This window comes from Falco rusticolus, chromosome 1, assembly GCF_015220075.1.
Source record: "Falco rusticolus isolate bFalRus1 chromosome 1, bFalRus1.pri, whole genome shotgun sequence".
Taxonomy (NCBI): Eukaryota; Metazoa; Chordata; class Aves; order Falconiformes; family Falconidae; genus Falco; species Falco rusticolus.
The window spans coordinates 101,786,083-101,809,545 of record NC_051187.1 but is presented as its reverse complement, the minus strand read 5'-3'; the positions used below and the strand labels follow the sequence as shown (position 1 = coordinate 101,809,545).

Sequence of the window (23,463 nt, the reverse complement as noted above, 5' to 3'; positions counted from 1 at the left end):
GTGCAGAGTTTTGAGGGTACTGGGAGCGTGTTCTTGCTTGTTATTGATCTGCAGTGCGATCTTAAAGGAGCTGACACTACCTCTGCTTTCTGATCTGCCATTTGGATCAAATGGTGCAATTGTCTGAAACGTGGGTTTCATTGGGGCTGCCTAATGAGTTAGGCAATTAGATGTAGGTTCTGTTCAAACTGCTGGGATTTTAGATTTGTCTGATAAAAATCATATGATGTTGTCCGTTTTAGATGCAGGAAATTGAAATCACCCTACAAAGTCTGCATGGGCGAGACAGCGTTGTGAAGGTCTGGCATTGGGACACTTACCAATTTGCCTGTAAAGGAGAGGAAGTTGTGCTGGGAAGGCCACCCCGCGCCATCTGGCAGGTATCCCAGCCTCACTGATGAGAGGAAATAAAGGGAATGACAGAGCGAGTACATAAAAGGAACTCCTGCAGAACTGACGGGCTCCATTCACTTTTGAAGAAAGACTTCCCATTTTTAGTAAAGGTTGCTAGATGAGCAGGTCTGAACAGCTAAGGATACTTGCAGCCCTTTCAGCGCTTTCCTATGGTTGGCATTTGCTGAGGGGAGTTGGTTTTAGCTGTTTTCAGTCATTTCAAGCCCTAGTACAGTGTTCTGCTCTGGTCTTTTCTGTTTTGGTTGTTGGGTTTTTTTTCTGGTTTTTTTTCCTTCTTTTTCCTCCTCTGGAGGAAAATCACAACCTGTCTCACAATGGAGTTGTATTCTAAACATCATGTGCTGACAAGAAACCATTTGGGTTCTGATTTCAGTGTCTGCTGCCTCTGTGTGTGGATAAACAGCCCTCTTCCATCACAGCAGTTACCTTCAGTGTGCTAAGCAAAGCTTAGGCTTCTTTTCATGAAATGCTTTGGCTTGAGGAAAATGGATGGTTCTCAAAAGCTTACGTAAACCTAGGAATAGAGAGTAAGCAATTCCTGGAAAATCAGATAATAACACCTCTGAGCATGGCAAGTTCTTACTATTTTCGTAAGCAAAGGAATCTGGCGTCTTGCTCAAAATGGATTATTGAGTGTGCTCATGACAAAGAACTCTACTCTTCCCTAATATCATATAGCAGCTCATCAGCTTCATGGAACTTCAGGCAGAACATAACCTCGCTGCACCGTGGTTTCAGCACAAGACTTCAGTTGCTAGAGAAGCTGAAATTTTGTTACAAAACTCCAGGAAAGCTTTGCCCAGAAAAGACTCTTTTCATTCTGTTTTCAGATTATGTGCATGATGTGACGGCTCAAATAAGAAAAAAGTGAATGTAGGGATTTTGTTCCACCCGGGATGAACAAATTACGTACTAGATGCTTGGTTTTCTTCATCTTGTCTATGAAGAATCACAAAGGTCAAAAACTTTTGTTCAAGGAAAAGAGAATAAAAATAGTTCTGAAGACAATGGCACTAACTGTGACTTCTCATGGACAGGTGGAGTGTTTGCCAGTGCTGATGAGACTGGAAATGGCTCCAAGAATTTCATGTCAGCTGTTGCATGTTGTAGAAACATCTGCTGTGCTGTGTCATCTATGAGAGAAAAAGTCAGTTAGGTACTTTGCAATTTTATGGGATGATATAGGCTCCTAAATTTAGGTGCCCTGCTGGAAAGTTCAATTTCTTTGTTATGTGAGTTAACTTTCACAACAGGATGCATGTTATTTGTTTTGAAAAACCTGTGTATTTGTGAGACTACAGTGGTAATGCTGAAATATATATGAAAGACTGGGTTTTGAAAAGTTAAATGTACATTTGGCACTTGAGTGGTCTGAAGTTCAGTGGGCTTCTCACACAGGGGGATCCTGATCAGTAGCTGAGTCATCTTGGCTCTCCCTTTGATATCAATAAATAAAACAACACATCACACGCTGGTTGGTTGGAGTCCCCGTGCAACAGACTGGAGCAAGGAGCAAGTGGCACATGTATACGCAGAAAGGTTTATTGCTGAGGAGCTGGATGGAGAAAGCTCTTTGATTACACATGAGTGTTTTGTAAGAGGCACTGAGCTAATTTTCCAACTCTCAGCCTTTTTGTTTTCTTCATCTCAAGTTAAATCTTCAGATTGCTGTATCGTTTGCTCCTTTCCATTCTTCTGACCTTTCCTTAGCATCCACTGAGAGACAACTTCTGTTCTTCACAATTTTCAAGTCAGCTTTTGGTAGTTGCCTTAACTATTTTCTGTCACACGTATGTAGTGAGAGTGCAATTAGATGTCAGTTACAATCTGTGCATCTGCACACAGACAGCCAAAAAACACCTTTCACCCCTTGCACATGCTGGACAGACTGAATGGGAATCTTTATTAGAAACGTGCATGTCATCAGGAAAACACAGGTGAGAGATCTTTCTCATCAGTCTCAGAGAACATTTTAGAGCTAGGTAGGCCAAAGGTTGGAAAGCTCAAAGCTTTTGCCAAGTGAATGAATTTCCTTCTCTGCAGTGAGTTGTTCCTTCCTGCACACACGTTGCAAGTGTTGTATTCACTTACAGAGGATCAGCCCTTCTGCAACACAGAGGCTGTGTCTTGGGGCAGACGCGCACAGTAACACAACTTGCTCAGGGTGTACATGCAGTTGTTACAAGACATTTGAGGGCAGGAGTTTGAACAACTGGACTTTTCACTTGTCCAACAAAGCTCTCGGGGAGAGTTGTGTTTTCATTTGGTTTTAACCATTTGCATGTCCTCTTACTGACTTTGACACCCTTTATAAAGCAGTGGTTAAGCAGGTGCCTTGCAGGGTCTGCAAGTGCTTCTTCAAAAGCATTTACTCATTGCAGTGAGACATTCATACCTAAGGAAACCAGTGTGTGTTTCTATTTTTTTAATGTTTGGCTTAACGTAAATGAAAAGGAAGGTTTATTTCAAGGCCACAGTCTAGGAGGAAGCTAAATAGTGAAATGTTCTAGTTTGCTTTCTTGTCCACAACAGCTTTGGAAGGGCTGCCAGTTTGCTGAGGTTTTTCTGCTGGCAGAAGAAGAGCCTGAGAGTGAAACACCAGATGAGTTTGTACCATGCAAAATGAGAATGAAATATAAAGACGAAGATGGGAAGAAGAAAGGAAGAGGAGGTCTTGTTTTCTTTTTCCAAGTGGTATCAAGGTTTCCAGAAATGTATTCCTCACCATTCTTCACCCTTTGTGCTGAAGCACATCCTCCGAACAGGCTACCAGCTTCGTAGGCATCCAAGGCTGGTGGCACCAAGACAGGTGACAGCCTTCCCCGTCAGTCTGCAGTGTTTACAGGCTGTAGCCCATGTGGGAGAAGAGCGTTGTCATTGCAGTTTTTAAGGGATTTCATCAGGCTCAGGCTGTGTTTGAGGCATCACTGCGTGAATGATTCGCTCTGCTGTTTGATGCAGTGACCCGGATGAGGAAGTCTGTGTGGCCTCAGATTGCTTCGTGGAGTCAGCTGTGCGGAGCCCTGCCTTGATAAGTGACAGATGCTACTGGGCTAGTATGGTGTGTTACTGCTTACAGTGCTGAATTTCCTGCAGAACTGGCCTGTCAGAGGATCAGGATCATCTTTCCTGGCTCATTTATCAGGCTCCCTTCTGTAATGGCATAATTAACAGAGTTGTAAGCTTCAGCTTCCTAGTAGCTGCACGTGCCAAAAACTGTCACGTCAAGAGGAAACTCTGTGTTTGTGTGGCTTTTAGGCAGTCCTGCATCAGCTTTGTTTGGGCACCAAATCAGCAGGGCCAAGAAAGAGGTGTTAAATACTGGTACCTGCCTTTCCCTAGGACAGAGCATTTGCCCTGTGTATCATCCTGGCTGGTGGAACCACGCTGGTTTTTCTTGCCACGCATCTGTCAAGCCTAGTGGCCCCTAAACTACCCAGCCCTCTGCCTGCTTCACTGGCATCTGCAGTCACCATGCAGGTGTACTTTTGTCGCAGATGCTTGGCTGTGACTTGAGTGCCTCCCCTGAATTAGACACGCATTTTCTATTGAAACACGTGGCTGGCCTGCAGTTCACTTGATCCCAGCAAGATCTGTTTAAAATAGCAAGATGGAAACCTGTGGGGAAGGCAACTGTCCTTTCAAAATACTGCTTTTAATCTTGGAAGGAAGTGTAAGGACTTGTATTGATGGCTAACGTTTGGAGTACGAAGTGTCCGTTGTCCTGCCTGCCTCATAGGGTTTGTTGTTGAAGAGCAGCGGTGCCTGTGATCACACATGGCTTATTCACCAATCTGCGCTGCCAGGGCGCAGGAGCAGCCAGGTTGCTAGCCCATCTAGATCAATAGCCAGCCAGCAGCTGCAGGCAGTGCCCGAGGCTGCTGAAGAAGGTCTTAGAGGTCTGGTGGCAGGCAGGCAGGTAGGAGACAGTTTTCCCTCAGAGAAGGTTTTCTCTTACTCTCAGTAACCAAGAGTATGATCTGCATAATAACACAGCAGGGTTTCTGGTCCTTCCCGCTTACTATGGCAGCCCGACTTCTAGCACGCGTTGCAAGGGAAAAACTGATTTGTGCTCCTGTGGCTAGCACAAGGCTGACTAGCGTGTGCTCTGAATGTAAGTACTGGGTTGTGTCTTAAGAACCAGCTGTGAAACTGGTTACATGCTAGTGACTCTGGACTTCATGCAAAAAAAGAAAAAAAATAAATCTAATCCCCCAAAATCATGTAGTTGTCAGGAGAATGTCATCTTTACATCCATCATATGTTTTACTTAATTTCTGGTCCGTAAAATACACTGTAGTTGGAAAAGGACCCCTCAAAGAGAAGGCAAACTTGGCAAAATAATTGATTAAGTTCAGAATAGTTCCCTTGACCCCTGAAGCTTGCAGTCTTTAATGAATTTGTCTTTAGAGCGTCCTTATGCAGCAAGGCAGTGCTCTGCGGATGATGTGCTGTGGAGAACTAAGGCAGGGAGGGATTAAACTCATATGAAGGAAAGGCATCAAACTTTTAAAAAGCAGCTCCATAGTGCTGTAGCTGACACGTCATTCTTCTCCTTTGAGTTCTTTCAAGAAATGGTTCTCTAGCAAATCGGTAACACGCTAGCAGATGTCCTGTCTGACATGGGTGTAATTTTTTTTGTTTGTTTTAACTTTTGGAGCTATTCAGAGAAGTATCATGACAAAATGTATGTATTTGAAATAAGATAATCTGCATGATGCAGATAAAAAACACTATGCAGATAAAATCTGAAGGCTATATTTGGTCAACTCTCCCATCATGGGTAGGGTCTTCAACAGCCCTGCTTGTTTCAGTAGCTGCTGGCATGGAACCAAACAGCTTCATGGCAGGGGGGTAGCTGCATCCAGCCTCTAGAAAAAGCAGCATGAAAAATGAGGAGTGGGGGAAAATGCTCTGGTTATCGCTTGCATTTCAAGGTGTTGCTTTGGTGGCCTGAAGGCACCAGTGAGCAACTTGACCTGCTGATGGAGACACTGAACGTGCTGTCTGCACAGCCCCACACTTTGGTGTTTCAGAGCTCTGATGGCATCCGCAGCGATGCCTGGCTGCTGATAGGTGTCATGTCATTAGCCTTGCTCTGAAGAGGGAAACACCTGTAGAGGTCCCTATCGTACTATAAACCCAGGAAATCATTTGGGACTACTTCTTTACGACCCAGTTAACAAACAAACAAAATAAAAGTGCAGGTAGTCATTAAAAGCTCAGTGTAAGTAGTCATTAATTATCATGACAGCAATAAAATCTTGTACTATGACTAGACTTTGGGCTGTTCCTACTCTCGCTGAATCGTATGGGCGTAAGAGCAGCTCTTTGCAAGCTGAAGGAGGTGTCACAGCATGGCCCACACCACTGATTTGTGCAGAAAATGTTTATTGTGCTATTGCTGGGAGTGCTGCTATGCCAGGCCCCTTTTGCTAGTTGCTGTGCAGATGGGAAAAGCACCCTGTCGTGTGGCTGCTGAGGGTAGAAGCTGGGGCACAGCCTGGTTTTTGGTTGAGAGTGGTTTGACTCGTATGTAAGCCCAGTGCTTGCGTGGGCAGGCAGACCCTTGAATGAGAGGTTAGGTAACTACAGGGAGAAGAGGTGAACGTCTCTTTTCTCAGAGGCCAGATGAAACGATACAAGAGGAAATAAAGGCACAGAAAATGGCAGGTTGCTTTATCTAAGTTGCCTGAAGCTAGACATTGGCATAGACCTTGGGCCTTCAGCCTACCCATCCAGGCTCTAGATGACTGCTTTTCTTCTGTTTGCAGACCAACATTTTGCCTGAGTATTTAAGAGAAACAGCAGAGGCCTAAGGCCTGGAAAGAGAGCTAAGTTGCCATTTGCTGTATTTGGTGGACATCTTGTTAGTGGAAGGATTAGAAATTGGTAGCACCAAAAAGAAGTCAAAATATACTCAGTAAGTGATGCAAAAATAAGCAGAACACTCAGAAGACTTCTGTCGTGGAATTGTCAGTCTAGCTGATTTCCAAAGATTAGTTACAGTCCATGTCCTGCTATTAAGTCCACGTAGAAGTAACAGTTCACGTCACAGCACAGATGCTGTCATACAGCTGGTCCAAACCAACTGGTGACTTGTTTGAGTCAAATTAAAATTCAGTCATTTTTTTCAAAATATTAACATAAAAATAGTTTGTGAGACAAAACTTGACAGACAAATTAAGATAAAGCCTGTTTTAAATGCTCATTCTCTGGAGCAGCTGAAGATGAGCTGGACTTGTGAGCAGAGGCGTATCTCGCACAGCCATTCGGGGGAGTTTTCCATCTGATGGTTTTGGGCAGTTTTGCCCTATTGCGGAAATAAGGCCACCTGTGAAACTGAGCTGTAGTTCTGGGCTCAGTTTTCCAGCTCTTCAAAAGGTCAGACATATGCAGATACGAGGTTTTGATTCTGTGTCTAACATTGAGTCACTTAAACAGTAATTTTTAATGAAAACTTTAGGTTTAATTTATCTGGTGAATGTTGGCAAACAAGTTTCCTTGTAAAGATTCCCTGGTGATGTTTCTTCATAACAGTATTTTGTCCTTTAATAAGCAAAAATACAGTTTGCTATGCTTTGAATACCTGACATTCAAATGCCAGCCTGTGTTTCCTGGTTATGACTGACCAAAATGCAGCATGGCAGCGTTGATGCTGGCTGGTGAGAGCCAGCCTGAGGTGGGAAAGCTCCTTGGGCAGGGCGCGTCTGCAAGCCCAGAGTACCCATACCTGCTGCCTCAGACTGAACTGCTCCTGGAAGCCCAGTCTTTGGAGAGCTGTTGCTGTCTGCAAGTTGATCTGCCATCACCTTCAGCTTCCCAAGGCAAGGAGCCACAATGTGATCCAGGGACGGGAGTGTTACAGCTGTGTCATTGTCGCGCTGTTAAGTACGTTCTGCTCTTAGCTTTTTTTTGATTGTCGTTCAGATTTTTTTTGTTTGGTGGTGGGAGAATCCTCTTGTCTTCAGTGTTCAAGGCTGGTGTGCAAAGGTGTCTTTCTATAACTCCATGTGACAAGTAGCACAACCAGGGTTGAGACATGAGAGGACAAAGCTGTGCTTTGCAAGAGCGTCTGACTAACTTGGGCAAACCTAATTTGTCTGACATCATTTCTATACGTAAGACTAAGTCTGTTTGTGTCTCATTGTTATGGTAAATCCCATGATGAACTGCATTTTATTGACTTCTGCCGGCCGTTTGACAGAGCCCAGCAGCAGATTTTAATGTGAGCAGTGTTCCAGGAAGCTGTCTTAATAGAGACTAATTCGGAATGTAAAGGTTGCGGGGCAACAGATTGGCCTCACAGGTAGCTGTGACAGCTTTACGTAACAGGGAGGACCTGGGCACTTTGGCGCATCGCTGCTTTGCGAGCCAGACAGCCCAGCAGCCACCCGCTGGGTGGGTGAAGCCGGCTGAGATGAGTCAGTGGCAGACAGGGACAGCGAGGGGGGACCTTGCATTACAGGCCATGCCGTGTATCTAGAACATGCGGTATTTGGCTGATCGTTTTGTGTCTTTTCCCCTTTTCAAGGCTACAGGGTCATGTGTTCATGTGTGTTTATTGGAGGGATGCTGTTCAGGAAGAGAAGCACAAGTGCCCTTACCTGGTTTTGATTTTTGGAAACTCTTAGCCTCTAAAGGGGTGGTTTGTTGGGTACAAGTCTTCGTAGCTCTGGCACAACACTTGGTGGACTTTGGCAGCTTAATCTGCCTTCTGTCCCTAGCAGTGCAAGCACTGAAGCTTGGCAAGCTGGGGTTTATCATCGTTGCAGATGTGGGCAGAGGTGGGAGAGGAGCTGCTGGCAAGGGTGGGAAGCGAAATGCTGCAGCTGGACCTCTGAATGGGACATTGTGTCTGCCCCATCCAGGTGGACAGGACTTAGGTATGTGTTGGTCCCAATCCTGGCTGCTTTCAATGAATGCAGCCTTATTGGTGTTAGCAGTGCTGGTATTGATCTGTGAGTGCTGAGGATTTTCCTTGCAGCGCATAATGCAGGTCTAGAAGAATAGCCAGCCTGTCTTTGTACTATTATTTTTCCTCTCTAGCAAGGAACACAATTGAACACACAATTCCTATTTTATTAGGCTGTGGGGCCTAATCTTTCTCTTTGGCTTGAGATCAGACCTTGGATCCGCTCATAGGAGTAAATCCTTTGATACCTGATGGCTGGCAACAGAGCGGTGGCTGTGAAAACCTTCAGGTAGGAGTTTCTGCTAATTTCTCTTGCTGCCTTATTCGATGAGGTGCATAACCTTGAATGTCAAGATAAGCGTGAACAAGAAAACAAAGGCAAGTTGAGTCTGGTGAAAGGCACTTTGCTTAATGAACCTGTAAAATCAGTCCCTTCTGACCTGATCCTGTAAAACAAGTCAAAAGAAGCAGGACAGAGTATTTGAAACCAAAACAAAGTTCAAGACCCAGAACTACATTTGGGGACACTGACTAGTTCCACTAATGGCAGAGTTAAGATCTGTGGAAAGTCACAGGAGATGCGTATCTCACTGCAGCAGCTCCTGGTTCAGCTGCGTTCTGGCTTCCTGCTTACACTTTTACAGCTGAACACCTCATCGTAGCCCCTACACGAGCGTGAGCGTGCACAGCTCAGCTTACATGGCTTAAAACAACAGCTCTTAACTTTGTTACTGGATGTGTGGGCCCCTGTTAAGTGAACGCCGGTGCCAGCAGTAGAGCTGGCTTCAGTAGTTGCGTTGCAAACCCCTTTTCAGTAGTTCATGGACTGGTGCCGTAAAGGGTCTGATTTTGCTCTGGTCACCAAGCAGGCAGAAAGTTAGCCCTGTTAACAGCAGTGCCTGTAGCTCACTATGTGCTCCCAGAACTGGGTATCACTTGCAGGAACTCTTGCAAGTTCTAGCTGTTCCAACAGCTAGAGGTTCAAGCATGGTGTTTTCTCATTTTCCAACTAAAAGGAATTCTACAGCTGTAACTGCCTGTAGATGACTTCTGTGGTGTCTGCTGCCGCTCTCGGAAGTGCCCTTTCAGGCTATCCGGCTTTACTGGAGTGAGCCAGCACACTGAAATGCAGGCAGGGTCTCCAAGGAGCTGAAAGACAAGAAATTCTCTTGCCCTTTCCCCTTGTCTTGTTAATACTTCTCTTGACTTTTTTGGTGGCACGTTCATGACTTCTCATGTGCAAATACATTTGAAAGTTCTCCCTCAGGCACTTCTCAGCCATCTCCTGAATTCCTTCCTCCATCACTAACTACTTTTTCCATCAAGATTACAGCAGCAAAAAAATGTTCTCTATGGGCTTGGTGCTCCCCTGTGCGTGAAAAATGTGTGCAGGAGCCAAGTAACACCAGAAGTTTCTTCCTGGTCGTTCCCAGGAAGAATGGGGAGTGACGCAGGGAAAGGACATGACCTTACACCGATGCACACACGCTCTGAGGCCTGCACAGAAGTGGCCGTGACCTCAGCGAAGCCATAAGGAGTTTGGGGGTAGTCAGACCAAGTTATGCAGCCTCTCACATTCCTCCCTGACCCTTTCCTTTTGGTTTAGCACGGTTCCTTTCAGGTTCATCCTTCCTGGCCTACCCAGAGCAGGTGTTTCCTCTTCCCACCAAGAGCAAGTGCCCTGATGCAGAAGGAAAACACATAGGTTTATGCCGTGTGGAGACTATTCCCTTGAATGCGGCATGGGGAAGAGCTGCAAAGGGGCCTTTGAACCCTGGTTTTGAGCTCTGCCAAGGACTGAGCTGCACCCCACTGAGAAGGAGCTGCGAGAGGTCTCTCGAGGTTGGGAGGAAAGATAGAGCCAGCTGTCCTTGCTTTCCCCTCCTGTTCCTCAGGGCACGTATACACTGGTTTACCTCCCCGGTTCATTTAGGCAGAGGGACGAAGGCACCATGTGTGGGGTACCACTATAAACTTGTCCAGTGCCCTCCTGTGCTTCAGGTGCTGTATTCAAACTGCATCCTGGAAAGTCTTTAAAGAGGTATTTAGGATGATTCCAAGTAGGGTTAATTTGATTGCTTTTAAAACCATTAAGTATTTGTGAAATGTAGCAATTGAATGCCTCCACTGAAGGCTTTTCAAGAGAATTAATCATCAAGCAGGGATCTGTGATTTTCCCAATTAGCTCTGGCCTAACTCCAAGCCGTGCTGCAGGCTATAGTAAAACATCTGTTGACTTCAGTGGATGCAGACTTAGGCTACCTGCAGCATCTGAGTCCTTGGGTATTTAGGCATTTATGCCTTTTGAGTACCATGGGATACTTAAACGTTCCTACTTGTTTGTGGTGTTTTCTTTCATAAGAAGTACCATGAGATACATATATAAGAAGAGGAAGGTAAGAGGTATGAGCCAGCGTGCTCTTCAGTAACGGCAACTCATAAATGTAAGTGTGCGTTGAATATTACTAGAAGGATAAAAACCCTGGATGCAGAAGAAAACTTGGGGACGCTGGACTATATATGGCACAGTTTGGGCAGAGTCTGTTGAAATCCCGAGCATTTTTTCGACTTCATTAGACTTTGGAGCAGATCGCAAGAGGCTAATTGTTCCTGTGACACGGGAGAATCTGGGGGAATCTGTTGCATTTGGGCCTCTGCCTCTCCTCTTCATGCAGATGAAATTGTAGCAGCATTAGCATTGTTGATTTTGAGCAGTGACTTGTGAAGTAACACCTGACAGCAGTGGGAATTAGACTATGTATTGTCCTAGGATTTTTCTATCAGCCATCCTTCATGCCTTCCACAGGACTTCTGGATATTGTGCGCATTATTCATAATTTAAGTGAATTAAAATGAGTGCTTCTCTCCTTCAACACAAAAATTGTATCTGTATTGAAAGAAAACATGACACAGATAGGAGCCAAGTTCCCTTTGTCTTCAAAACATTTTAATAATTTGTTTAAGAATGTGTATTGCTTTGTTATTTGCTTATTCTTCTTTCAGCACTTTAGCTGTGTGCTGTCAGACGCAGAATTTCTGTTATGCCAAGCGATATCTCCTGTGATCAGTGTCTAGCTGACATGGAAACATATAGTGAAAAGTTGATAAAGGTGACAGAAAAAACTCTTGACGTTAATGTGCATACCATACTGTATCTTGTGCTGAGGCTTTGACGTAGATTTCGGGTGTTTTGATAATGTTGAACAGCAAGTTTGTCTCTTATTTCTCATAAAAATATTCTTTGTTAATGTAGAACTTGGGTTCACACAGGTCAGTACATGTGCAGAAGGCCCTGCAGAAAACATCCCATTATCCTTGAAAGAACTCTGAGGGGAAAAAAAAAAAAAATCAAACCCAAAATGCAGCAATGTAGGAGACAGTGAGACCCAGGCACCCGTTGCTGTGTCCCTCCCAAGCCTCGTAAGAGTGTTTGGAGGGGGGGCCTCTGCCATGGCGCAGTGGCAGATCTATATGCAGAAAGATGTAGAGCAGGGCCTGTGCAGTCTTCAGATTCCACACGAAATCTTTAGTCCAGTCCTTTCCACGCGTTAAATTCCCCCAAGCTCTACGGCCCTATGCAGAATGCAAAAAAATATGATTAATAGAAATTATACAAAATTACAATTCCATATGATGTAATGCAAGTCACTGCTTAAGAAATCCAAGCAAAGGTTTCCATGTATCATGAGGGATTAGATGGTGCAGAAGAAGCTTGCATCTGCTTCAGGAGGCTTGTTATTTCAGAAGCTTGAGTTCAAACATGGGCCCGTCTCAAACTGTAGACCTTCTAAATCTCCTGTCTCTTTTGAAAAGCAACAAACTACCTGGGTACAAGACATGAGCTAGAAGTTTACTTGGCTTGTGCCAAGGGTGAGGAAGCAAAGGGAAAAAAGCATGGGTTGATTTACTGAGGCCACTGTGCACAGGATCTGATGTGTCCCAGTGTGCAGAGTAAATAGACTCGAGGGACAAAGTCGTCATCATGTTTGAATATAATGACCTGACCCTTTCACCATTCTTAGATCTCTCTCCTTGGTCAGCTTTAAATTTTCGTTCTCCCGCAGCATGGATTGGGGCCGTAGCATCAGGAAAAGGAGTTGGGGAGGCAGCCAACGCTACTCCAGCTCACCATCCACAGAGGAGGCCGTCTGTGAGAAGGGCAGGAGATGGGAGCATGGAAGACACAGTAACAAGTCTCCGCCTCCGCATGTGCATTTGGTAAGCTGCAGGCACTACGCGTGCCTCCGTGCTGCCACCGGAGGAGTATCAAAATAGCTACAGAGATGCCATGGGGATGAAAGCATGACAGTCTGTGAAGGTATTTCATAGGTGCTGGGGGATGGTAAACCAATACTTAGTCCTTAAGTAACACTTTGCATCTGTAGATTGAAATCCGGTCTCGCCCTCAGCGTGCACTGTGGGGGAAGCAGGCAGCGTTTCAGCAGCCAGCTGAAATGTACGGAGACTCCCCTGGCCTGTCACGCTGCAGAGAAAGCAGAGGCTTCTCTGTCTCTTTTGCTGCTTGCCTCCTTCGGCCCTGCCACCCATAAACAACTAGGGGGAGTTTCGGGTGTTACTAATTTTAATAAAGTGGTTTTAGGAATGTTTTGTATCTCTGGAGCTTTCATAACATATACTAATAGAGGCTTTTGGCAAGAGCAGTAAAGCAAATTGCTGCCACCCTCCCTCAGCATGCGGTGAGCAGTGTCTATCCCAGCAGCCACGTGACTGAGAGTCCTGAGTGCAGCACAGCACCCGGTGAGCTGGGAATGCCCTTGTGAAACACCCGGGCATCCGTGTCCAGCACAGAAGGGCCGGCCTCTGCCCACCCACGCTCACTTCGCCCATGGACTCTGGCAACTTGTGCAGTTCTCCAGAGCCGCTTAATTTTTTACCTGATGGGGAATATTCTGTCAGTGGGGTTGCGCATCCTTGCACCGTGGCTGCCTCAAAGCCTTAATTTCTTTTGCTTTTGAGGGCTTGCAACAGACTTTCAGGCACTATTGAGCCGAGACATTTGTGTATATCTGCCTACCTGGTAAGGGAAAGGTAAGCAATTTTTATGTTTTAAATGCCTCTCATATCTCCCCAAGGGCATTTAGTTATCTCATTCCTTAGTTGTAGATACACTTGTAGTGGGTGTAAGTTACAGTTTCCTCCTACTTTATCTGCAAAGCAGTCTGAAGCCCAGCTGAGTTCATAGTGCAATGCAGTCATTTGCCTTAGAACAAGTAGCGTCAGGACTTCACATCAGTGCCTTTTCCTCATGGTTTTAAAGGAAAAGTTCATGGTGATTTCGTTTACAGCGATCACCCTTTTCGGATGCAGTTGTCTGTGTTCTTGTGGTGCCAGTGATGGGTCAGAGGTGTGAAAAACAGGCCCAACGTTTCCAGCTTGTGGTGGCAGCAGGAATGACACCAGAGCAGCCTGTGGCCTCGCATCGGTACAGCCAAAGCAACTCTTGGAGCCAGAGCAAAGGCTGCTCTCGGTGCCTCGCAGTATGTCAGGAGCGGCCTCTCCTGCCCCCCTGTTCCCTTCACCTGAGCCACTGGCGGAGGAGGAGAGGAGAATATGGGGTCCTGTCGAAGAAGGTTTCGGTGACGCCGGGCCCGCTGCCATTATTCTGGGAACTGGACTGAAATGGGACATGTTCTAGGTTTTCCTTGCCTGTGACACAGCTTATGACTCATGTCCTTTTTACCAAAGTCTGGGGGAAGTGTGTGTGCAGGGGGGAGGAGGTGCAGAATGGGAAGGTCATGAAACATAGGAAAGCTTATCTCACTCTCCCTGGATTATTGTGCAGGATGAATGAGACTCACAAGTCCAGTGCCTTTTTCTGATATATACCAAGGACTGTTGGGAAGGAAAATCATTGCAAGCCCACCAAGTGCCAGTGTGTACTTTTTGTCTGGTGAGCTTGGCTTTATGCACTGTCTTTCTGCCCAGTTGCTGTTCAGGACTGTGATCAGAGGGCAGCAAATGAGGGTGATGGCTGTAGGGGATTGGAACTGGGAGACGGGAGAGGATGGAAATGTGCTGGTGACAGAGAAGATGTGGCTGGGACATGAGCTATGTAGTGTCCAGCTGGGAGCAAGGGGAAGAGGAAGGCTGGATTTTAGAGTGGGCCTTGCTAGTAGCCAACAAGGATCGCTACATGCCGCACATGCCACTAGAGGAACGGGACTGCTTTGCCAAAGAAAAGCCTGCAAGGCTGGGGAATGCAGTACAGGCACAATTCAGCAACAGAGGCGTAGCTAAGGGGCTGTCATGGCCCTTCTAAAGTGGCCAGGGTAGTAAGCTGTGCCCTCTTTACCATCGGAATTATCTTCAGTGAGGACAGTAAGATGGACCGGCTAGGACAGACATCTTCTACTGCACTGCACAGCTGGACGGAGTATCCCTGTTGGGGAGATGGCATCTTGGATGGAAGACTGTGTTTTCTGGTCAAGGGTACGACACAGATAGGGATGTGGGAGCTGGGGGAAAACAACTTGGCTTGGAGAAGCATTAAAGTCCATGGAGACAGCGTTAGGATCTGTGTAATGTGCAGACCTCAGGGGTTTGGTTAAGAAATAGCTGTTAACTTAAAAGGACGCCAGGTAGCTGAGATGAGATCTCTTATAGATGCAGCATGTTTGGAGGCAGCAACAATATATATTCTTATGAGAACTCCCTCACCTGCCCAAATATTATTTAAGGTTGGGTCAGCTATTATTTCTTGACTGTCTTGCTGGCATCTGACCTTATGCTAGCACAGTTATAGCCTGGAGCTGTGGTTCTTTAAGCCACTTGTTTCGGAGCTAAGGATGCACTGTCAGACCACTTAGCACCAGTGCACTCCCAGTTGTGGGTTATTCACGTACGGATTCAGAGTGACACAACTCGGTGCTTCTACTTCTGCACCGAGAGTCCTTACTGTTGTTCTGTTAGCTTCTAAGCTGGAGCTTCCCTCTGTGCGAAGGCAACTCCTTCTATCCCCCAGAGCTAGCTGCCTAGTTAGTTAAGTATGTGCCGGCCAGGGTAGGCGTGCATTGCTTTTAACACAGTATTTAGCTTAGAAGGAACTTTGGGCCGGCCTCTGACTCTGCTGAGAGGGCATGTCCTGAGGTGGACTGCTGAAACATGAGAGGTCATGGAAAGATTTTTTTAGATTTACGTCAGAAAATCTGCAGGATTATGGACCGGTATCTAGTTATTGACCATCAAAGCACCCCATAATGCAACACTGAAGGAATTCTCAAGAAAACTTTAGATTTTTCTCTCTACATGTGTCTGTGTACACATGTGTGTCGCTGTCTTCATTCAGCTGGAGTGGAAGTTTATGTGAAGGGGAAAAAACCCCAGCCTACCGCTAGGTAAGATGTAACAACAATATTTCAGAACAGCTTATAATTTCCTTGTTTTCTCTACCTGAATGAGAACTACACAGCATAAGCCTATGGAAAATGACAACAATGATGTATTATTTCTTTGATTTACGGTTCCCCAGCAAATGCTCTAAAGGTATACCAGCTATACCAACTTTACAAACAGTTTGTAGAAGCCATGAAGTAGAAGCATTGTTATGTACAATTAGAGGCAATTGTTGTGGTCACTAACAGTTGTGCAATGTTACCAGTGAAGTTTAAGCAGAGAGAGGCTTGTTGAAGATGGGCATTTATCACACTGGTCTATTGTGAGCTTGCAAGTACAGCTGAGGGATTTCCAAAAGGATATTTACAAATTGTTAATATCCTGTTTATGAAAACCATGTAAACAATCAAAGGCCATTGCCCAAAGACTCGGATGTTATTTAGATCTACGTAAAAGACAATTCCAACATTTGCAATGCAACTGTGGTGATATGTGACATCGTAATCCAAGCTGCCCCTTATGCAGCACGTTGCATAAGAATGTTCACTCTAGGAGAGCGGGGAAAGAGATGTGCAGAGAGACCTCAGTTTTTAGTTTAGTTAACCTATGCGCCCTTTAAAGTGGTTGGTTTGGAAAGATGGGTGATCATCTTTGTGTACAGCAGCACTTCCAGGAAATCTCTCTTCTGGTTCACAAAGGAGAATGTACAAGAATGAAACAGGGGGAAGGGTTGAGAAGCCAGGATGGAGACAATAGAGCGGGGCCATGTTCTGCACGGACTCTCACGGCTGGTGGGTTTCACCGAAGACCGGCCCTCTCCTGTGCTAACTGAATGGTCTTTGTTTTGGTTGATGTCAGGCTGCTTGTGTGCTTGGTTTGGGCAGGGTGGATTAATCTGGGCGTGGAGCTGGAACATGAGTGTGTTATGTATGAAGGGGTGACCTCTGCTGTAGGCATGCTGCAAGTCAGTGGCCAGAAGTGTCTCATCCCGAGCATCTCATGTGCGGCCTCTGTTCGGACTCTTAGGAAAATGTGGTTTTTGGGGATGCCTGTTTTCTTTGAAGGCCCTGTTGTTATTGAGGAGTTGAACTAGATTCAGAGACCTAACTTGTGTTCCGTAGCTTTGGCTAATTGACCCTTACCCATAGCCCTTGTTTGTCATGTGTGAAGGACAAAGACCCCAGCTGCAGGAGCGTTGATCAAGAACTGCCAGCCCTAGCTTAGTGCTATTCTTAATTTAATAACTGACACCAATCTAATTAAGCCCAGCCCTGGCCTTTGTCCTGCCCCACTTGATTTACACGCATGTGCACCGAGTGTCATAAAGGAAATCTCCTGCATCTCTTAAATAACATCAAGCGGCAGGAACGAGGATGAGGGGGTGGATGCGTAGATACCACACAGAGGAGTTATCCATGGAAGTGTCACAGGCAGCCAGCGGGCTGTTGGCATCTCTCCCCCGGGACACCCAGTTGCAGATTCTTCTGCTTGTCCCATCTCCCATGCACACAGCAGGTGACCAGCACCCTCCCCACCCACGGGTGCAGAGGTGGGGACGAGTTCCCTGGCGGGTAGGCCTAGGCTTCTGCCTCCCCTTGGGCAAACCCAGAACCCTTTGCTGAGACCGGAGAAGCATGCAGGATTCTGAACATGCTACATTTTGCTTTTTAGCCAGGGAGGAATCCAGGCCTCACTCCAGATACAGGCTGAGGAACAGCAGCTCTGACCAGAAAACTGGGGTCTGTCTCTTATCCCAGCGGCTGGTTGCAGCCAGACCTCTGTGTGCGGGAGGAAGATCCCCTGTTGCAGGCAGATGGTTTCCACCTGTGCTGGAGCTCTCTCTGCCTTCTCAGCCCCACAGGTGCCTGCAGTCTGTCCGTGGGGCTTCCTGTTGGTACCCAGCCTGTGGCTAAGCTGGCTAATCCATTTCTTCAGGTTGTGACCTAGGAACGGTGTCTTGGGAGGCTCGAATACCTGAGGTGATGTTCAGACTATGGATGGGAGGAGAAGGTGACTGGAAGATGATTTCACATAATCTTGGTCATTCCCAAACCAAACCCCAGAGGTTTCTGCATACCGTGTGACTCAGGTTGGCTCTCAGGAGTTGGTGGTACTAAACTCACTGGAGATCAAAGAATGTGGAGTTTTATGGCAGGTTGGGCCCAGACAGGGAAAATACAGAAGGGAAATATCTTGGTTGAGTTTTGCAGCCCCAAAGTATTCGTGATGAGCTTCTTCCCCTTCTAGCTGCATCTCAGCAGACGGAGAGCATCATGTGAGCAGCCCAGCTCCAAGCTGGTGTGAGCTGGAGGGAGTGCCGTGGCTTATTTTTGCTCAAGCTGTAGGGGAGCTTCATTGGGGACCACAGCGTCCTAGTTTGAAATGTGACTGTAGTGATGAACTGGGCACCCATGGTTTATAGGTTCCCTGAGGCAGGCTGTCTCATCACCTCTGCATGACAACAGCCAGCACAATAAAGGTCTGATCCTGACAGCCTTTTTTTTGGTCACTTCGGTAATAGTAATGATTAACAGTAATTATCAGAACAGTAATGGGAGTGTCCCATAATCCTAGTGGATGGGGGAATTCCACTAAGTGCATCTGCTTCCATGCCTAGCACTAGTTACCAGGCCAAACAAATACACCACGGACCTGTGCCTCTTTCCTTAGATTTAGTTTCTGGAACGTGTGCTGGCTAAGCTGGTTTCAGGTGAATTGCTGTTTACTCCATCATCCCTAATGACACATTCCTCCTGTCGAGGGTGCCCCAGCTCCCCATGCGCATGGCTGGTGTGCAGGTGACAGTCACCACTGAGTCGCAGCCAAAATGTGGAGTCTGCGGATGGCTGAAGTCCCAGCCTGGAGCACGGGCTGAGTGACAGCTTGGTGCTACCGCTTCTAATTGAGCAGACCAAGCACAGGAACTCTGAGGCTGGGAAATGAGCTGCAAGTCAGCCTTTCCTCTGCTCTCGCCCTGCTTTTATCCCTTCACCCCCTGCAGCAGTGAAGGGGGCAAAATACGCTTGCCAAAGCGAATGAAGCCGCTGTAGCTGAGGCCTGCTCAACAGCTCAGTGGATGCCAAGGCTCCCAAATGGAGCAGGTGAGAGGCGGAGGGCTCTGCTGGCCACGTGCGTGCATCACATACTGATCAGGCTTTAGCACAGGTCTCTGAGGCTGGCCCTGCTCCAGCCCAAGGTGCGCCTTCCCTCCCCTCTGACTGGCACTGGTACACAGAGTGTCTTCCTCTGGGCTTCCCCATGCCAGCGCCAGCTCTCCAGATGGAAGGTACAGGCGAGGGACGGAAGCTAGCGGTGGAGAGCCCACAGCCAGGACTGACTGCTGTGGTGAAAGCCCGGCAGGAGCCTGTGGGTGCCTGCTGAGTCACACCGGTCCCCACGGTGGTTCTTGCTGTCATTTCACTATGTCATCCTGAGATGGATGTTGCTCTGAGGGCAGAGCTATCAAAAAGGTGGGCTACACGGTCAGCTGCCGGGAACATGCTTTCATCTAACAACTTCTGTTACACAGGCCACTGGCCCAGGGTCTGAATGCTGCACCCGCGCGTACACAGGGTGAACCATCAAGAGAGGGCAGGCTTCATGTTTGCGTGTGTTCTGTCTCTCAGCGGTTCGTTCTCATCTTCTGGGAGAACAAAAAATACTGTTGAAGAGATTACTTTAGGAACTCAAACGAGGTGCGGATGGACAGAACAGCGCACAGGACTGATGGGCGAGGGGCCGGCGTTCTCCCGGCTTGCTTGCAACCTGCTACACGCTGGGGAAAGCCACTTTTCTTCCACCTCACTCCTTCTCTTATTCTTAATGAATTGCTTGGAGCAAGGAGGAACAATTACTTGATGTATGGGCAATGATATGGGAGGGACTTGGCTTGATAACACCCTTTACAAGGGTACAAATAAAATGCTTGCACAGGTTTGTTCAGTAACAAGGCAGAAGCTGTGAAAAGACTCTGCAAATGAAAAAAAGCGACAAACCCCTCGGAGGCTAAGAAATCACTTAGCATGGAGTACTGAGCTGTAATTAGGAAAGGGAAAACACCAGCGGAGCATTATGAAGCTCTTCTGCCAGTGAGATGTGTTGACCCATTCAGGACTTGCCCAGGGGAGGGTAATGGAAATGTGATACGAGACAGAAGAATGAAGCTTTAAAAACTGCCCTGCAGGGAGCAATCCAGTGTGGGCTGGTAGATCCGTACCCCCTTTTCATCTCCATTTTCTGAGATGTGTTGAGATGGATGGGAATTAGCTGTTTGGGGTTTGGTTTTTTTAAATTTCATTCCTAAATTGCTAGTTAATGCTAAAGTTGACTAAGAAATGAGGGAATTTGGGGGATTGTTTTTTTTTTTTTTAAACAGCAAAACATTTGTGTTGTCCAGTAGCTTTGACCTCACCCTGCATTTACAGGAAGAGGCATCAGCCACTTTCAGCCTTGGGGGCAGTGTTTTGAACTCTCATAGTTTATAGGAAAGTCTGGTTGTTTAAGAACATTTGACCTAATTCATCGCTTGCATACATGGCAGATTCAAAACTGACCTTTACATGGAGTAATTTTGGCTCCAGGTTTTTTCTTACTCCATTTCCTCCAGACTATCTCATCTATGTATCCTTGTTAAATATATTCCATTCTTAGGGCATTTGTGCCCCCATGTGAGCCCCATGCTTTTTACCACTTAAGATTTTTGTACTTTAATATTAAACTTCTGTATTTCAAATGAAAATACTGTCAGGTGAACTGCACTTCTGTTAGCCATCTGATCCTTTGAGAGCATTTCTTGAGGATCTCTCATGCTGTGCAATGAAAGCTTGCTGTGTGTAAAAATTTGTCTCGCATACTGATGTATACACTCATACTGTTTTCAAAAACGCTGATTTTCCCAAGAGTTTATGAAAATGCTGGGGTTTGTTACTTTGTGTGTGTGCTATGGTGCTGTGTGCTTCAGTGTGAGACTAGGAATTATTTTCTTCCAGTTTCAAAAATGCTTTCTAACAAAAAAATGTTGATTTTGCAAATAGGTCTTATTCTCAACAGACGAAAACAATGCAGATCCATCCCCGCAACAGCGATGCATAAAGCTGGATGCAAGTCCTACAGAAAGCAGCTAAAGTAAGTAGTACAGTCACTTGTCATGTATGGCTTCAGTTACAAAATCCAAATACATAAAGCAGCAGTTCGTTGCTGTAAACACTGTGTGTGTTCTTCTAGAACACCTTGAGGAAAAGCATTTTCAAGCACAAAAAAATGTACATGTAAGCTGTATTTTTTCCTCTCTAAATTCTCATTCATAGACAATCCTCTCTTTCAGCAGCAGTAGACAAACTAATAAACAAAGCTCAGTCCATACCCTCGAAGTAATCACTGCTGGGAATCTGCTACTTTGTCCGAAAAGAAGTGAATCCTTGTGACAGTGGAGGAAGATGGAGCACAATGTGGGCTGGAGTTAAGCCATGTACTTTATTAAGCCATTGCAAGGCAATAGAAGCAAGTCTTTTGCGTAAGTTCTTAGGGTATTTCCGCATATACTTGTTAGACTTTGTAAGGAAGAAAACCTGAAATGTCAAAGCGTTCTGGGGGCTACTCGCTGCTCTGATCCCAAGTGGCGTAAATCCATCACTGACTTGACTTGGGTGTGCCAGTTCACCCCAGCTGAAATTGAGGCCACTAGCTGAAAGGCACCCGTGATGTTCTGTTGCCCAATCAGTGCTACCTCTCAGCATTGTACAGACATGTCGCTCCATGCTCGGATCTGTGGGATGCAATGAATCTGCCTTACAACGAACCTATCGGTGCAGGAAGGCACTACTCGGTGTGAGTAGCTTCTTGGAAGACTGGCTCTTAAGGTGTGTGTCAACCTTGCTCAAAGAGGCGGCCTCCACATGGAGGAGAGGATGGTGAAAGCTGTAAGCGGGGACGCCAGACGTGGAATCACATGCCGTGAGACAAAGAACATTACGGAAAGATGAAACAAAGATATGTGTGTGATACTTGTTTTCCATATATTCAAATATGAAAGAGGAAATTCCAATGAATTGCTCCAATTGTGTCAGCGTTACTTGGTATCTGGGTACCGGTACAAGACTATAATTAAATGCTCTCTTTCAGAGGATAAATCATGCAGGAATTTAAGGGTGAAATTAATTATAAAGTGGAAGTTCTGCAGTGATGCTGCTTTTTAAGGCATCTGTATGCCCACACACAGAAATGCTTTACTAATCATTGCAATTCCTTCCTTTACTCATTATGATCCCTAAAAGAGCAGACAATAAAATCCTTAATAAGGGGGGTCAGCCCAAATTAAAGAAGGAACAAAACAGTCATGTGACATCAAAAAAAGCTACCATCTGCTAATCTCAAAGTGGTATGCTGATTGTATGGGGATGAGCCATGAGCCTAATGCTAGAGAAGGGAAAAAGGGGACTTGGAAAAAGATTCTGGCTGTATCTTGCTCCACTCATGGAGGACGAGCTTCTGAACGCTACTTTCACGCTGATCTTTGTTACATTTATCTGGCCAACTCTCACACCATTTAGATAATTAATATATGGTGCTGGCATACAATTCTACAGTAACACGTTGCCTTTTTTCATTTCAGCACGTCCACACTTCTGTAGACCTAAGAAAACACTCCCAAAAAAACGCAGTATGATTAGTATGTACCGGATACATTCCAGCTCCTTGAATTAATGTGTTTATAACTTGTAATTGCAATCTGAACATGTAGATGTAGTATATCATATTCTGCAGTATCTTCTACAATTAACAGTCTTGTATCAAGAACCGCTTATATAATGGAGAAACTATGGATACTTGAGTCACCAGCTATTTAACTGCACCTTGCTGTCAATACTCAAATTCCTTACGCTATGAGATAGGCTTATCAGTTCTGCAGTAAATTGGGTATCACCTTGCCTTTTTTGACGCTGGAGAAGCGGTAAGGCGGAGAAAGAAGTTTTTTGATTTAAAAGGAAAAGAAATAATCACCGTTGCTGAGCAGCTTGTGTAGATAAAACACATTTTCTATTTCGGGCAAATGCATACAGAAGGGATTTGGGGGTGGGGTATCCCTCAGCTGTTCGATGATGGGATGGAGGCACGGAACGTGGCCTGGCCTAAGACAGCAGTGAAGCGTGTGGACTTCAACAAGATGCTTGAAAGGAATTTTTTTAAAAAGTAGCAGTAACTAGTCAACTGCTGTCTAACTGAAAGATTTGTTGCTAGCAGTAGCAGCCTGTCCTCCGGGCTGCGATGAGGCCCAGGGCTGGAGGGGCCACGCAGCGTAAGCGCTCACTGGCCCTGGGCCTGTCGCAGCCGGACGGGGTGCTGGGTGAGGCGCTGCCATTCCCCTGGCCCAGGCCGTAACTTAACAGTGCCGAGGCTCCCTGGCAGCAGCGCGTGAGTGCTGAGGGTTACTTCAGAGATGCCAGGAGAGGGGAGATCAGGGACAGCAGCAAGTTTCTGGCTGCCCACCCTGAGGAGTGTGTTCCAGGCCTTGGTTTACGCGTGGGCAGCGTTGGTGGCGGGGCCGCGACGCAGCGGGGGCTCAGAGCCCACCCGGGCAGCGGGAGCGCTGGCCAAGGCTCACAGCGCTGCACGTCGTGCCGATGTGTTGAGGGCAGGCGGGAGGCAGCAGGGCATCAGCCGTGGGCATTCAGTGCCGCGGGAAGCCCCGGGCATCGGTGCCTGGGCCAGGTCGCTGAGAGGGGACGGGTGATCGCCTGGGGCCCCCGTGCTATTTGCAGAAAGCTTGCTAAAGGCAGGGCAGG

At 46.4% G+C, this 23,463-nt stretch overlaps 1 protein-coding gene and 1 long non-coding RNA gene across 2 annotated transcripts in view; both read left to right on the top strand.

Annotated features, from left to right (window-relative positions):
- LOC119149994 (probable bifunctional methylenetetrahydrofolate dehydrogenase/cyclohydrolase 2) overlaps positions 1-1,762 on the top strand; it is a 49,603-nt gene extending 47,841 nt beyond the window's left edge. The window contains exon 11 of the mRNA XM_037392033.1: positions 243-1,762. Within this exon, the coding sequence (XP_037247930.1) occupies positions 243-297 (55 nt within the window). The 3' untranslated portion in view covers positions 298-1,762. The remainder of the gene's footprint in view (positions 1-242) is intronic.
- Positions 1,763-5,045: 3,283 nt separating this feature from the next.
- LOC119150011 lies at positions 5,046-22,568 on the top strand. The gene is made up of 3 exons (XR_005104914.1): positions 5,046-12,547; positions 20,716-20,806; positions 21,006-22,568. It is a non-coding gene; the product is annotated as an uncharacterized LOC119150011 (long non-coding RNA).
- The last annotated feature ends 895 nt before the right edge of the window (positions 22,569-23,463 follow it).